The 16,254-nt window shown below is 34.1% G+C and overlaps 1 protein-coding gene across 8 annotated transcripts in view; it reads left to right on the forward strand.

Moving 5' to 3' along the window:
- The window catches only part of RYR3 (ryanodine receptor 3), a 187,543-nt gene that overhangs the window by 125,648 nt on the left and 45,641 nt on the right, over nucleotides 1-16,254 (forward strand). For all 8 annotated transcript variants that reach the window (XM_085062056.1, XM_085062051.1, XM_085062052.1 and 5 more), the window contains exons 58-69: nucleotides 3,988-4,103; nucleotides 4,434-4,501; nucleotides 5,105-5,226; nucleotides 6,554-6,603; nucleotides 7,306-7,366; nucleotides 8,792-9,030; nucleotides 9,948-10,029; nucleotides 12,313-12,443; nucleotides 13,523-13,843; nucleotides 15,030-15,270; nucleotides 15,587-15,674; nucleotides 15,779-15,871. In XM_085062056.1, the coding sequence (XP_084918182.1) occupies nucleotides 3,988-4,103; nucleotides 4,434-4,501; nucleotides 5,105-5,226; nucleotides 6,554-6,603; nucleotides 7,306-7,366; nucleotides 8,792-9,030; nucleotides 9,948-10,029; nucleotides 12,313-12,443; nucleotides 13,523-13,843; nucleotides 15,030-15,270; nucleotides 15,587-15,674; nucleotides 15,779-15,871 (1,612 nt within the window). The remainder of the gene's footprint in view (nucleotides 1-3,987; nucleotides 4,104-4,433; nucleotides 4,502-5,104; nucleotides 5,227-6,553; nucleotides 6,604-7,305; nucleotides 7,367-8,791; nucleotides 9,031-9,947; nucleotides 10,030-12,312; nucleotides 12,444-13,522; nucleotides 13,844-15,029; nucleotides 15,271-15,586; nucleotides 15,675-15,778; nucleotides 15,872-16,254) is intronic.

The following is a 16,254-nucleotide window of genomic DNA, read 5'->3' on the forward strand; positions in this document are numbered from 1 at the left end:
ATTTTTGTGTTCAGAAAGATTCTTCTAAAACAGTATATTCAGGCAATACTTTTAATAAGTATATGATCATAGTAAATACAAAATGCAACAGCAGTGTAATTAAACAAGAAGATAATTTAAAATGTCTAAATTGGCAGCCAGCAGTGCCAGTAAGTATCATGGGAAAGTTAATCTGAAGTCTGATACTAAAACATATCTGCGTAAAACTGCTTTTTGAAAAAATATTGTTTTGAGTTCTGTAAAGTGATAAGACAATGTGGCTATTTTGTGGATGGTAACTTCTACTCTAGCAAAAGCATAGACTTCCTTAGTTTTACTGTAACTTGAATTTCTGAGTCTCAAAGTAAGCTGGCCTGTGGACTTCCTCTGTAAATGAAATTAAAATGAGTTCTTACTTTAGTATTTGGCTTCATATGATGGAATTTTGAATTAATATACTATAACTCTCCTCTTTTATTGTATGTGAAACACCTGAGTACAAAGGAAACCTCAATTTTCTGGCATTTAAGCATTTTTGTAAAGTAAATTGTATTCACAAGCAAATTTTTCTGTGCATGAATAGAGCCAGATCTTACCTGTTTTCGTTTCTTTCTACTTTTCAAGTCTGTGTGTCTACTGAAAATATATTCAGAAAATTATAAAAATCGATTTTTAGGATCTGCAAAAGTTAACTTTGTTGGCTTCAACAATAAATAACATTTCTAAGAGATGAGAAAACAGTTCTAAATACACATTTCTGCATTACTGAAGAGAAAAATTCCCTCTTGCCACAAATATAGGCTCTCAGCCTGAACCCAAAATGTAGGTATGCCATCAAATCTTTTTATAACCTCAATAATTGCTTTAGAGCCACTGAATAAGAAGAGCTGGTGCTTAGTGCATTTACTTAGTGCAAATGAACGATCTTCTGAAAGACCAGTGCAATTGCTCAAATTTTGCAGCTGTGTATTTGGGTTAGGAAATCGGTATTTTCTGTGTTAACTCATGGGATAAGTCAGCTTGAAAAAGCATGTTCAAACTCTTTATTGATATGCACAAAGAGTTTGCAGTGATTGTATAAGGATGAATCAAGATTATCCTCTTCGCAGTGTTTTATTCAGGTGACTGTATGCACATATATATATATGTACATACATAAAATCTTTTGAAGTACTCATTGCAATTATCACATTTCCAGAATGTCATTCTTGAAAACATTGGACTGATCATTAAAACATAGGAATTGTTTATTATTGGAAATGAATAGGCGGAACAGCACGTGTACTTTACATATACCATCTGCCTCTGTTTTGGGGTTTTTTTTTACTACTCTTTGTTGAGAATATTTTTGAAACACTTTGTGTTTATATCATACAGAGAAATCTCTCAGGCCTTAATCAAGCACATATTAGAAACAAAATGGTATGCAGTTAAACATCTTTAAATCTCTGCAAGGTCTTTGGATATTGTTTTTTTTACTTCACAGACCTACCAACATTTTTCAGTATTTACGGAATTATGTGTCATGTCTTAGGAACCATGACTTCATATAAACTCAAAAAGAAAGTATTTACAGTGACCTCACTGAAAATACAGATAAATGCTTAGTCTTCTTTTTGAGAGTAAGGCAGCAGAAGATGCCTCTCAAGCTGTTACATACATAGCTGTTAATTCATACTAAATAATTTGATTGCACAGGTGATAAATTAATAGGGGTTCATCAAAGTATGTAAACTAGAACTCTTAAAACAGAATGGCTTTTTTTCCAAATTAAACTGTAAGATGGGAGTTTGTGTTTAAAATGGAATTGGAATATCTTCCTTGGTTCTCTGTTTCTGTTCCCTCAGACTATAACCGTTCCTTTCCTCTTAACTGTGTTCTGAAATGGTCAGGAACATATATTTTATTTTTCCCTTTCTTCTTTTTCCTTTCTTGCTTTTGCCTCAGTGCCACAAACTACCAGTTCCTCCCTTCTTTCCTACTTCTGACACACTATTCAATTCCTCTGTAGTCTCTGCATGTCCTTTGGCCAGGTTATCTTCTATAGCTGATAAGGGCTGAGTCTTCCTACCTGCTACTGTTTGAAGAGTCTTTATAGAAGCAGATGAAGTAGCCACCATTATGGGGTAACCAGAGGTTTTCCTTAATGTCACTCAGTTACTTCCTCACTTGATAAAGCAGTTAGATGTGACACACTATCTATCAAAGGAAAATCTCAAGTAGAGTTTAGTCCCTTTAATGTTGGAATAAAGAGACTATTGAAGGAGTTGCAAACTAAACAAACATATAAGAGAACCTCAAGGAAACAAAGATGAAAGAATTAATGACTTATGAAAGCAAGTACATTTGAAAACACAATACATGAAAAAATCTGTAGAGTTAAGTGACTGCAAAAGGGAAATGAGAAAAAAGAAGTCATTGTTCTTGTCCTGGATGCCAAGACAGAAGGCATCGTTTGCAGTTTTGTAGAATGAACCCTTAGCAGTGAATTGGAGAGTTTGGCTACACTTCAGAGGAGCTTTGATGGTCTGGAGAAATGGGCTGACAGAAATCTTATGAGGTTGACCAAAGGTAAATTCAAGGTCTATACCTGGGATGGAATAATCCCAGGAATAAGGGAGCTGAACCTGAGAGCGTATGTGCAAAAAAGCTCTTTGAATTGTGCAAGTTGAACGTGAGTCAGGAATGTGTCCTTGTGATGATGAAAGCTGACTGTACTCGGCTTTATCAGCAAGTCTGTTCTGCAAGCTGGTGGATCATGAGATTCTATCAGGAGTACGATGTCCCATTTTTGGTTCTCCAGTCCTAAGGAAGACATTGAGAACAGAGTTGCTCAGGTGGGAGGCCACTGAGATGCTCTGTGGATTGATGCCAATGTCATGCCAGGAGAGGCTCTGAGGAGTGGTTGGATTTTTTCAGTTTTAAAACAGAAGGCTGCAATAGGATTTACGACTGTTCTCAACTACTTCATGCAAGGTTATAGAGACAATGAGGTCAAACTCTAACTCCTCAAAAGTAATAAGTTGTTACAAGGAAAATTCCAGTTAGATATATGAAAATATTTCACCATTATTTTTTCATGGTGAGAGTGGCCAAACATTATAGGGTTTCCAGAGTCATTATGAGGTTTTGATCTTTGAACCCACTCAGTACATTTTCATACAAGGTTCTGAGCAATCTGATCTTTTGGCTTTGCTTTGAGATGGGACTTGGATCAGATGGCTTTCAGAGGTTCCTTCCAACCTTAATTTTCTGTGATCCTAAAGAATTTTAGAATTTCAGTCCAGAAAGTTTCATTCATACTTAAAATAAAATCCAGTATTTTAAATCTAGGCACAGACAACCCCACATATTTTTATTCCTCTTTAATATCTTGTGTATACCAGTATGATTTAGTTCATGAATTCATCTTGAAGAATAAATAATACATGCCTCTTTAGAAATTAGTGTATACTGTTGAAATTTTTCAAATACCTTAGTAATATAATAGTTTGTTACTTATATTTAAGTTTTCATTTAGTAGCTGAAGTAATTTTGGCTTCGTTCCTTTGTAAAATTGAAGGACAAAATGAAGTTTAACAGTGATTAATCAAATGAAGTGTTGTACTTAGGCTGACTTTGTAAAGATGAAACTACTGGCTTCCCGAACACTTGACACTTTAATGTGCCAGCAGTAGGAATTGAGAGACCAATGCATTGTTTTGTTAGATTCAGATGCACCATGGCTTTGTTTGTGCAATAAGATAGCACTCTAAAGTTCTTATCCTAAAATATGCATATTTTGGATACTTTAATCATAAGATATTATACCTCTTATTAAAATCAGTTTCTTTTTCTCTATTTCTTCCTAGGTAGTTGATAACTAAGAGTTCCCATGGCAGGTCATTTCATAGTTCTTGTGAAAATTTACCATAATAAAAAGATAAGGCATGAAATGCTTCATAGTACTGTGATCATTTGTACCATGGCCATCATCAGTGCTACTTCTTTTAATCCTTTCTAAAACAGGGGCCTGAATGACATGGACTTGGATGCTTCATCTATGGAAAAGAGGTTTGCCTTTAAGTTTCTGAAGAAAATTTTAAAATATGTTGATTCTGCTCAAGAGTTTATTGCACATTTGGGTAAGTTGCAGATTTTATTTTAAAAATAGTTAGAATTGTTGGTATTCAAATATTTGAATTGATAGGTTTACATTTGCAGTGATCACATATTTGATTGCATTTAAAAAACTTAAATCATGTATTTTAATTTGCAGGTTAAATTATTGAACATTTGTAACTAGCTAAACAGTTTCTGCTCTTTTATTTTTATTTGAGTACAAAAAATTTTGCAAGTTTATCTAAAAGACCTATTGTGTTATTTGCTAATTTTTGCAAGTTTATCTAAAAGACCTATTGTGTTATTTGCTATTAGACACCTTATTTGTGTCTGCCTTGATTTTATCCTTGCAGAAGCCATAGTAACCAGTGGAAAAACTGAAAAGTCTCCACATGACCAAGAAATAAAATTCTTTGCTAAAGTGAGTGATTATTTCAAGTAATATTCATCATATATCTTCCATTATAGATTATATGTAAATTTGTAATGTTAGACTGCTTTTCACGTAATAGAAATATGTCTTTTCTGTTTTTCATTATAACTAATCAAGCTGTTATAAAATATTTTGAAATATCTTCAAAAATATTTCAGTATATTTGCTGGATTGAAATATTTCAAAATACTTCAGTATATCTGCTTCTGCATGGGAAGGAACACAGAAATTAAAATGTAGCTTATTCATTACATGACAATAGATACTCTCACTGAATATATAGATTTTATCTAATTTTTTTTACCACAAAGTGTCACTGAGGTGTATATCATCTAATTAGCAGAAAGAAACATTCCTATGCAGTATTAGATCCAAAACAGATATCTCGATGTAACACTGCTATTATTTATGTAATTTTAAATGAAATCATAAGACTTCAGGTTCCAATTTACATGAGTTTATGTGCAAAACAAAAAAATACAACTGTTACAGAACTAAAATTCTTTTAATAAACTTTGACCAATCAGAGCATTGCTGCTACATTTACCACTGTGCTCTGTAAAAAAACCATTTTGTATCTGTATTTCTTAGGTTCTTTTACCATTAGTTGATCAGTACTTTACAAATCACTGCCTCTACTTCCTGTCTTCTCCATCAAAAACCCTCAGTAGCAGTGGATATGCATCAAATAAGGAAAAGGAAATGGTAGCAAGGTAAGTAAAAAACTGAGATATCCACAGTAGGGTTTTATATAGGTAAATAAAGGTTTCTTCTTAGATTAAAGAGAAAGATAGACAGTTCAAAAGCTCACTTTCCTCAGCTGGAAAGTGAATTTTATTCTCTCTGAGAATGGCAGTGAGTGAATTAAATTCCTCATTTTAATATTTATTACACACACACACACACACACACATCTACAGAGAGTGGTAAGTCCCCAAGATTCTGCTTTACTCAGCTCTCAGACATACACCAATGTGCAAGATATTCCTCCAGTAGCTGAGAAAGTTAGCTCAGGTTCAGGAGGATGGAAGTGTCACTTCATTTCATTTCAATTTCATGCTTCTTCTCTGAATACTCCTGTTGCTTCCCTAAAGTCAGTGAGGTCACCTTAATGGAGGCAGAAGGTTGCATTTCAGGGCTGTACAAAGTGGCTTCACAAAGGCACATGAAGAAGTTAGATGGTTAGCACACATATCTGCTAGTATAATTGCAGAAGTGTCTTATCATTCTTTGTGCATCCTTCACTGAGAGAAGTGACTATCTGCTGTTTTCTTCTTATGGGAAGTATAGTATCCTTACCATTGTGAAGATAACAATAAAAACCTGTGGTTATTATGAGACCCTACCCATTCCTGAGGTATATGCTTCATTTTGTTATGTCCTAATTCCATTTGAAAAGTATGGCCCAAATGATATGCAGGTCTGACTTGCTGTCTTTTTTAAAGTAGCCCTGTTAATCTTCAGAGAGTTGGTGCTATATTCTGTTAATTGTCCTACTATTTTGACAGGTAGGCTAGATATGAAAGTTTCTGCTATACTTGCCAGAAGCTCTTGTAGTCTGTATATATTTAGGATTCTTCTTATCATCATCAGCTGGTAAACACAGGTTTATTTATTTACAAAGGATATCCTTACAAATTATTTTAAGTAGTATGAAGATTTTTAACATTCATTTCCTGCAGAATGCCAAGTAAAGTTTAAAATATTTCTCTTTTTTTCTTGTTTTTACAAAAAAAATTCTTATTCAGAAATAATAAAGAATGACTCGGCCATACACTATGAAAATCACTGTCAAAAGAAAGTTTCACATTTCAAGTCATCTCTGAACTGGTAAAGTGTAGAAAATGAGAGAACTCACAAGATTCAAAAAATCTTACTCTGCTTAACGCAGTTGACTGTTACCATGTATCACTAAAAAAATGTTTTCCAGGAACTCTATTTTCTTTTTCATATTCCTACTATTCTTTACCTTATATTCTAAATAAACCTTTAATCTTTGTCTTACCTTGTTTTGCTCTCTCTGTTCCTCTCTACTTTAAGCCTCTTCTGCAAACTAGCTGCTCTTGTTAGACATAGGATCTCACTTTTTGGTAAGTTGTTAAGAAAGATTTTGATAAAGTTAAGAATTTAAAGATTGTAGAACCATTGTTTTTATCTTACCTGAAAATTTTCACAACTGAAGGCAAAACTGTATTAAATGCTCCATAAGCTTCTAGTGAAATTAGTGAGTGCATTGTACATGGCTCTGAAACTCACACTTAATAGAATGTGTAAAGTGCTGAAGTAGGAAGAAATAGCACATTCTAGTATCTCCAGACTTCTTGGAAAAAAAAAATCAATGCTTTGCAATTACTTTTAGCTTTTCAAAAGTAATCTTACACTAATTATTTTGATTTCTATTATCCAACTGTTGAATCCAATAGATTAATTTCCCAATAGATAAAGGGGATATAGGGGAAACCAGTACACCTCCTACAAAGGCATTGGTAAAATATTTGTAAAAGAAATATAAGTACTACAAGATACAGAGTTTAAAATTTTGCAAGGTTAGGTGATGAAAATATGCCCTAAGTAGACATTAGCTATTCTTTTTAGTTCTTACATGGAAATTGACTTAAAAGTTTGAAATTTAGTGCTAGAACCAGACTTAACTCGCTCGCCAGAGACCTAAGGTGGGAGCATTACGTAAGGTCTTGTTTAAACATTGCATGTCCAGTAATGACATTTTGGATCATTAGATGATGCTATGTTTTCCATACTATTGCTCTCTCATAGTATCTCTTTCTAACCAGGTAGTGATTCTGCTACAATGGTGAATTGCCTGCATATCTTAGCTCAATCTCTTGATACACGGTAAGTTTGCCATTTTTGTACCAACCTCAAACTACAAGTGTCTCTGAACAGAGCTTTTCAGCAGCATTTGTATTATTTCTGTATTTTTTATTGTTTATTTGTAATCAATATTCTTTACAGCATCAATAAATCAGATATTGTCTTCCATATTAGCAGATTTTGTCTAAAGTGTTCCTTTTATATTTTTCTGTTCAATGTCTGGCATTCAAACACTGAAAACACTTATCATCCATTCTGAGGACATTTGAAAACTTTATTTGGAGATATAAATGACAAAATAATTGGTACTGCAAGTATTGATACCTGCAGGTATTAAGAAAGTTTAGTACATAGTGGAAAATTTGTCATTAGAAGTATGAAGAGTATATTTATATGTTATATATTATATATTATATTTGTAACTTTTACTGTGTATCATTGAAATGATTATGTAGATTAAAAGAGAAGTCAGAATAGTCTTCTAATTTGAGCTGTTTTCTGGCCTGGTTAAGTTACACAGCAGGCTGACAATGAACTGATTGTGAACTTGTGAACACTGGAATTATCATTAAGGTGTCAGAGAAGAGTACAAAATGTGATGCTGGTATTGCAGTTGTGTTTTCTAGATTCAGGGTGATTTAAAGTATCCTGACTTACATACCTAGTTAATGTGGCTCCCATAAAAACATGGGGATTAAGAGCTGGTGGGGTTTGAGCATATGTATTAGTTTGAAAACAAACCAATGGGAGGATCGCAAATCAGGATTAAAATTTAATAGGAAAATTAAATAAAACTAGTGCAATAATAGAAGGAAAAGTACTGACAAAAAGACAACCTGACACACTGTTAGGGTGATGGTAGCAGTCCACATGAAGTAGTTCGGTTGACAGTGATCTTGTGGAAGGGCTGGTCTCCTCCTGAAGGTCCAGTGGTAGCTCTTGTCCTCTGGGAACCCAGTAGACAGGGCTAACTTAGGCAGTTCCAAAGCCAGGTTATATCCAGGTGGGAATGCTTGGCTCCTCCCTCCTGGGTGGAGCATCTCACAATGGGATGAGATAAGTCCATGAGTCATGCAGTGGGTCCTTGATGGCTCATTGTCTGTTATCAGGGGTGGGTCACAGCAGGAGATAACAGCTAATGCCCCACAGCTGGTGGTAATGGAATACTAAATACACCTGTATTGTAACCTAGGACAGCATATTTTATGGAGGAGTTTTCTCATGATTTACGACATTTACTGAGAAGGCATTATCTTATTCGAAAGCAGATCACAAAAAACTGGAAAGGCAAGGCTATGGAATCAAGATCTTTGTTGTTATTATTGTGTATTAAATACTCAAAGATAAGTGTTACTTATACTGCAATACAGATGTAAGTTCCCTTTTCTGTTCATAATGTAAAGTTCCCTGATACATGTGGATATTTTTTCCCTTGTTACTTTTCAGAACTGTTATGAAATCAGGATCCGAGCTTGTTAAAGCAGGACTGCGTGCCTTTTTTGAAAATGCAGCTGAAGACTTGGAAAAAACTTCAGAAAATCTTAAACTGGGAAAATTTACTCATTCACGAACACAAATGAAGGGTGTTTCACAGAATATCAATTATACTACAGTAGCTTTGTTACCAATCTTGACATCAATTTTTGAACATATTTCACAATATCATTTTGGAATAGATTTACTTTGTAAGTATTTTGGTTTTTAATTTTATTGTATTATAATGGTGCAAATACTTTTTAGTAATGATTGCATGAATTCAAAGAATGAAATTCTGTTTTCAATAACATGCACATTTTCAGCACTAATTCTGAAATTAGCAGCATAGTACCTTATTCCTAGTGCATATTTAGAAATAATAAATTTCAAGTTAATTATGTACAATGTTTCTCCATACATTGAGAGAGAAATTAAAATATCCCCTTAAGTGCTCTCTTACCAAATATGTGGATGAGACTAGTTTTCTATACAAAATTTGAATTTCATTATATTAAAAGGAGGCAACTTGCTGTTAATTCCCTGTGGATTTTCCCTTACATGTGAAAACTGCTGCAGGTCTTTGAATTTAAATGTTCCTTATTTTTAGCATCAGTTAGTTTAAAAATACTGAAATGACCCCTTGAGATTTATGAATAAGCTGAATAGTCATATTATGTTCTAATGTTTCTAATGTCTGTAATTATGTTCCAAAATTTTGTATATATTTGGGTCATAATTAAAAGATGGATAACCGTGAAAATACTTTCTTTAAAAATATGGTGAACCTTTAGATCATGTACCTAAAGGACAGACCCACAGAGTGATGTTCTCTTAAAATTTTACTCTGCAATTGTGATAAACTGCAATATCTTATTAGCAAGTATCTGCTATCCTCTTGGAATGCCTCATGATCTGGTAGGCCTTGGAATGAATGTAGATGACAGACCAGGTATTAGAGACATTGAAGATAAATACCATGTGGAATATGGACAGTCAGAATGTCCAGTGATACATGTGCTAAAAGTTTTAGACACTATTTAACAGATCGCATAATACAGATTTTTGATATTTGAAAAGTAATCCTTAGCTGAATAAATACTAATAATGCATTTTTATTTTCTTCTAGTGGGTGATGTACAAGTTTCATGTTACAGAATTCTTTGCAGCCTCTATTCTCTTGGGACTGGAAAAAACATCTATGTTGAAAGGTATTAAGTGTAAAACTCAGCATGCAAAATTTTCTCTTCTTTAGGAGCCTGTTGTTTAGGTAATAAAGCAGTTTGGAGCAGAAAGGTGAATTTGAAAGAGAGATGTTTAAAATATGCTTTCCCTGAAAGTAGTTGCCTATGCGTTAGCATTCAATTCCACAGGAAAAATCTCTCAACAAAAGTAAATCACTCATCCTGCATATGGCAGTATATCTGCAGGGAGTTAATTTTTCCCATAGGAAAAGCTAATTTTTTCTGTGGGTCGTTATTAGGTTCCCATAGCTTTTCTACTGCATGTTGCTGTGGTAAGTAGGCTGAATACCAAGTAGGTAGCATCTGTTTCACACCTAAGTCTATACAGAGTTCTTCAAAGAGTTGTCCTGAGCATAAAATCCTCAGGATAGGTATTCTGACAACCATTAACTCTACAAAGGAAACCACTAGTTACTTGTATTAGAAAACACTAGGATCAACAATTCCTTTAAATTGCTATGCTATGTTTCAAGCCCTTTCCTTCATTAAAAGGGGATCAAATCTGTATCTGTTAGCTCAGAAAAGAGAACCCTAATTGCTTGTCTGTCTCACAAGACTGGAACCAAGATAAGGATGGCCCATCCTTACACTTGTGAAAGTTTTAGGTTAGGCAATTTTCATGGCCTTTCTGATGATTAAAAATTTAAGATATATAGGGAGAGAGAGACTAAAGTGGAGGAAATGCAAGTCTGGAGTCTTATTAGTAGAGGCTTTGCCTAGTATGAGGAATGCTGGTCTCCAATTCCTTCCTTCCAGAGTTTATTCAGCATTCTTTCACACAAAATGCAAGAGCTGTCTGGTGCACAGATCATTCCTCCCTCTCTGTATGCATGCAAATGTGTGCACAAGCTGTATGTTCTTGTTCAGGCATTTATGCATCAATCACTAATAATAAAGCTATACTCTCTTCTCTTTCTGGGCTTGAAAATCTTAAATACTCCTTTACATAGATCTGAGAAGGAAAAGTATCTTACTACTTATCTAACCAATAGTCAGGGTCTCCTCACAGGAAATGAAACTTAATTGCTTTGAGTTGCCTTTCACTAAGAAGAGTTAACAGCACAGGCCTCCACTTGACTGGCAAAAACTGTAAGCACTGGACAGTTTCTTTAAACATCAATGCTAGCAGCATCACCTTTGCCTACTGCAATTGTCTTCTTAGAATGGGTGAGTGATATATTCAAGGAACCTAATTAGTCTCCTAAGGCTGTGTGAGAGGTTTTCAACTGTGGATTTAATTTAGTTTTTTTTTAACTAGTCTCAGGCTGCTAAATTACAGTTGTAGGCAGATATCAGTGTCTAGGTGGGAAGTAGGATTTCAAACACAATGCTCAAATGTTTCTGCAAAACTTAGAAGTGAGTGATGGAGCTGACTTGAACAGTTATTCAAGTTAAGCAATGCCCAGATCCAGGATCAAATTGCAGGTTTTTCTCCTAGTAAATGTTGGCAGGGACATTAAAAAGTTTTACCTTCCATTGCAGAATGAGTCATAGTTCACTTTTCATAGATAAATATCTCTTTTTATGGCTGAAATAGTTCTGCTGATTCTACAGCACTCCTGGCAACAGGGTCTCAGGACTAATACTTGGTTGGATTGCTGCTGATGCCCGGTTAAGACAGACTTCCATTGTGAAAGTGTTTTATCTTTTGTACAAGGACTGTTTAGCTTCTTTAGGATGTTGGAGATGTTTCTGATTTTTCTGTGGACATTTCTTGTCCAAATGTCTCCACAGTTCATACATGTTGAGAACCGGATGCAAAATGCTGTATCTCTTAGTTACTTTGAGCCCTAATCCTCTACTGACAAGTACAGTATTATTGCTGTAGGCATTCTGGTACTCATTTCTTTTTCTGATTCCACTCCATCAGAACTGTAGATCCTAAATTTAGGGTTGAAAACTCTCTTTTCATACCCAGTACCCAAAAATTGTATGACCCTTTATGTTATCTTGGTCTTTTATTGGTTAGCTTATAGAAACACATTTTCAAACATTTTTTAGCACAGATGATGAAATGACTGTATCAATAATATGAAATACAAATTTATGCATGAGTTAAGAATTTCCAGCAAATTTTTTTCATGTGAGAAGTTAAATTTTTCTAAGTTGTCAGACAGTCCCCAGTGTATAAAAAAGATAAAATAAATCAACAACAAAAATTAATACTTCTTTTTATTGTGCATGCTAGATATTGAAAGCCTGATGAAACACTCTTCCTCTCAGATGACTTTTAGTGTCTCTCATATACAGGCAGCGTCCTGCACTTGGTGAGTGTTTAGCATCTCTTGCGGCAGCCATTCCAGTAGCATTTCTTGAACCTTCTCTCAACCATTACAATCCACTGTCTGTTTTCAACACAAAAAGTGCAAGAGAAAGAGCAAGTAAGTACTGTTCCTCACCAAAAAAAAAAAAAAAGGAAAAAGTTATTTACTCCACTCCAACTAAGCAACGGAGGTTGCATAATGGAAAAAGCCCTGAATGTATGACTCAGCAGAGAGCTTCTGCTACTGATTTTTTATTACTTACCATTTTAGCCTTGCTCTGCTTTGTTGAGACTGTGCAAACCCTGTTCTCTTACTCCTAATATTTTTGAATATTTTTCTGAACACGATTTTTGAATGCCTTTCTGAAGTTGCATACTGTCATATTTAAACTTAGTTGAAGATCATATCTACATTACAAAAATTTTTTGCAAGATACAGCTTTGTACATGTATCAAAATGCAGAGATATAATATCTAATTGAACAGGAAAATAATTTCTATGTTTCTGTTGTGTTACTGGCAATCCAAAGCAGTTTGGTATAGGGAACTCCTGGCAGAATAGGGTTAGTTCCATGAAATCTTAATTAAAGAGGGACCTTGACAGGTGGAAGAATTTTGCTTGAGTTACTGGCATTAGGTTGCAATGGGTTGTTGATTGCTGAATAAGCACACTTCAGTTTCTAATACAAGTATCTGGCAACTGAAATTCTTCCCTGGCATTTTTGTTGGGAGACAGATGTGCAGAGTTCATTAACTAAGTACAGTTTCATTTAAACCTCCCTCACAATTTTAAGCTGTTTGTTTCCTTTTCCCTGAGGTGTATTTAATCTTTGGTAAATCAGCATATGAGTTGTGAATAATTATGGATACAGTGTCCAGAGTTTATCCAATATTAATATAAGCTTTCTGTTCTGCACTATTACATAGCTGGACTGTTCACCAGATAATTTCAGGACACCTTACGGTAAAGCCATAGCTTTACAGCAGCTGTTGTTTACATCATTGCTATATGCACATCACCTGAAAGACATAATTTGTGAAAGGAGATACCCATGCATACCCCAAAGTCTTACCGTAGTTCTGTCTGTTCAGGATGGTGAAGGAAAGGAATCTGAGTCATTTGTATTTAGGGTTTACACATAGATGTTCTCTTTTATTTTGCTAATTAATCTTTTGGTTTTCTACCCTTACTTGCAGTTTTAGGTATGCCTGATACAGTAGAAGAAATGTGTCCAGAGATCCCTCAGCTGGATAGATTAATAAAGGAAATAAATGATTTAGCAGAGTCTGGAGCAAGGTATACTGAAATGCCTCATGTGATTGAGGTTATCTTACCCATGCTATGCAACTATTTATCCTACTGGTGGGAAAGAGGGTCCGAGAGTGTTCCTCAAAGTGCTGGGCCTTGCTGTACAATGATAACATCTGAGCATCTGAGCATCGTTCTTGGAAATATACTGAAAATCATTAACAACAATCTGGGAATAGATGAAGCATCTTGGATGAAAAGAATTGCAGGTACTGTAAATATTTTTGAAGAGTATTTGTACTAATAATATTTAATTACTTTGCTATGCTTCACCTTATTGCTCAGTGATACAGTAGCAAAAAAAATATTACTGGAACTATCATTAAAGAAAGATAAATAATAGATACCAATAAGAGAAATATGTTTATTTATTATTCATTCTATGCATACATTGTAGCATCGCTCTAAGTAGGGAGCTTTCTATTCACCATGAGAGATTTTGAAAATCTCCTTCTCTATTCACTGTATAAGAGTCTTAGCATTTAATTTGGAGTTAAATTGGAGAATTCCATTGATTTCCAAGACACCTGAGTTTTCCAGTAAAGGGTATTTGTGCTGTGAATTCTGTTCATGAAAATATCAGGACAAAATGCAAAGAAAGTGTAAATGGTGAAATAATCTCAGGAGTAATTAAAGATCAAAATTAATTAGTTTGTCTGAATAAATGTGTGAGGTATTAAATAAGCTGAAAGTTTTCTCAAAATATCCCATAAAATATAGTATTTATCCTGCTAAAGAAGTTTACTGTATGCAAATTTTATCATTCATATAATACAGTGTAAGAATATAATGTGCAATAACATGGTTCAAGAGAATCTATGTAAAGGTAGTAATTTCCTCCTAAATTTGAATATCCAGGACCTGTGTTGTTCTTGCAAGGATTTTTGACTTGGGTAGTTTGCATTTTATTGCTAATACTTGTACAAAATTGTTCTATGACCTTGAATTACTCATTCCTTCTCTGCATTTTAACTTGCCCAAGGCAAAATAGGTAAAGGAATTCTTCCAGAACACTATCTCCTGGCGGTTTTCTGACACTGGATGCCAAAAAACCTGTCCCAGACACGAAAAAAACCCCACACAAAAGAAAAAGAATTTTTGTGAAGACTTTGTCTCAATTCTTACTTTGCTTGGGTTCTTAGAGACATAGGACTTGCCAAAACCATGTTAGTTTATTTTACATAAGGCTGAAATAATATGAAACCACAGTCTTTTAATCTCTCAGTATGCAGTTTTTATAAAGCTACATTCATAGTTTTATTAATAATTTAATGATGCCGAAATATATGAAGCCCCATAATCTTGACTGTTTCTAGAACTTCAGCATTCATATTAATACAACAAAAACCACCAGTTATTCATTAATCATAGAATTATCTATATTTTCATGTATAGTTTATGCTCAACCCATCATCAGCAAAGCCAGACCTGATCTTCTCAGATCTCACTTTATTCCAACACTGGATAAATTGAAGAAAAAAGCTATGAAGATAGTGATGGAAGAGGAGCAACTGAAAGCAGACAGTAAAAATGACACCCAAGAAGCTGAGCTACTCATTCTTGATGAGTTTGCTGTACTTTGTAGAGACCTTTACGCCTTCTATCCAATGTTGATACGTTATGTAGACAACAACAGGTAAAATAACCTAATAATTAAACTCATATTTATTACTTAATATACTGGAATCTATGATCAGACAATCAGAAGGAACACAATTCACTTAATGTTATGGTGAGAATAAGATCCTGAGTATTTTAAGATTCTTAAATCTTAATCCTGAATAATTTAAGATTCTTAACGAATGCTGTGCCTTCAATTCATCCCTTTTGGTCAGATGCAAATTCCTAGGTTAGCTGCACAAATGATACCTGATCTATTAAATGGAGATTATTATGTTAAACTGTCATCTTTTAAATATCTTATTTTAAATTTCTCTTATTTTTGTAATTAGAGCTAATTGGCTAAAGAAACCAGATGCGGATTCTGATGAACTCTTTCGAATGGTAGCTGAAGTTTTTATCCTGTGGTGTAAATCACATGTAAGATAAAATGTACACTTTTCTTTTCATTTCATTCTATTTTTAAATATAAATGTGGTACATGCAGATGAGTTAAACTTCTGGTGATTTATTTTTTTCTTTAGAATTTTAAAAGAGAAGAACAAAATTTTGTGATTCAGAATGAAATCAACAATTTGGCATTTTTAACAGGAGACACCAAGAGCAAGATGTCTAAAGTAAGTTAATAAAAATTTGTGGATCAGGTAAATCTACTATATGTTTAGTATGTTGAAAGAAGGCTCTGAAAATCTACTCAGGTTGCAGCTGCTCTGCTGTTAGAAGAAAAGAAAAATAGTTTTGCTTCTTGATGACAGATGTGACAACTACTATCCAAAATATAGTGTATGTATCTTAGAGTTACTTACCAAATGTCTGCTAATACTCAAAGGCACAAGATTAAAATAAAAGTCTTTATTTGAAAAATTTGCACATATAAGAGAATATGGGCTGTATTATAAAATATGGGTTATTGAACATTCAGCAAAGAAGAAGGTTGACTATTTTACAAAAGCAAATAGAGAAATATTGATTGTCTTTTCATTTTCACGTGAATGTCAGT

The sequence above is a fragment of the Lichenostomus cassidix genome, chromosome 5, assembly GCF_008360975.1.
Source record: "Lichenostomus cassidix isolate B80296 chromosome 5, HeHo_3.0, whole genome shotgun sequence".
Taxonomy (NCBI): Eukaryota; Metazoa; Chordata; class Aves; order Passeriformes; family Meliphagidae; genus Lichenostomus; species Lichenostomus cassidix.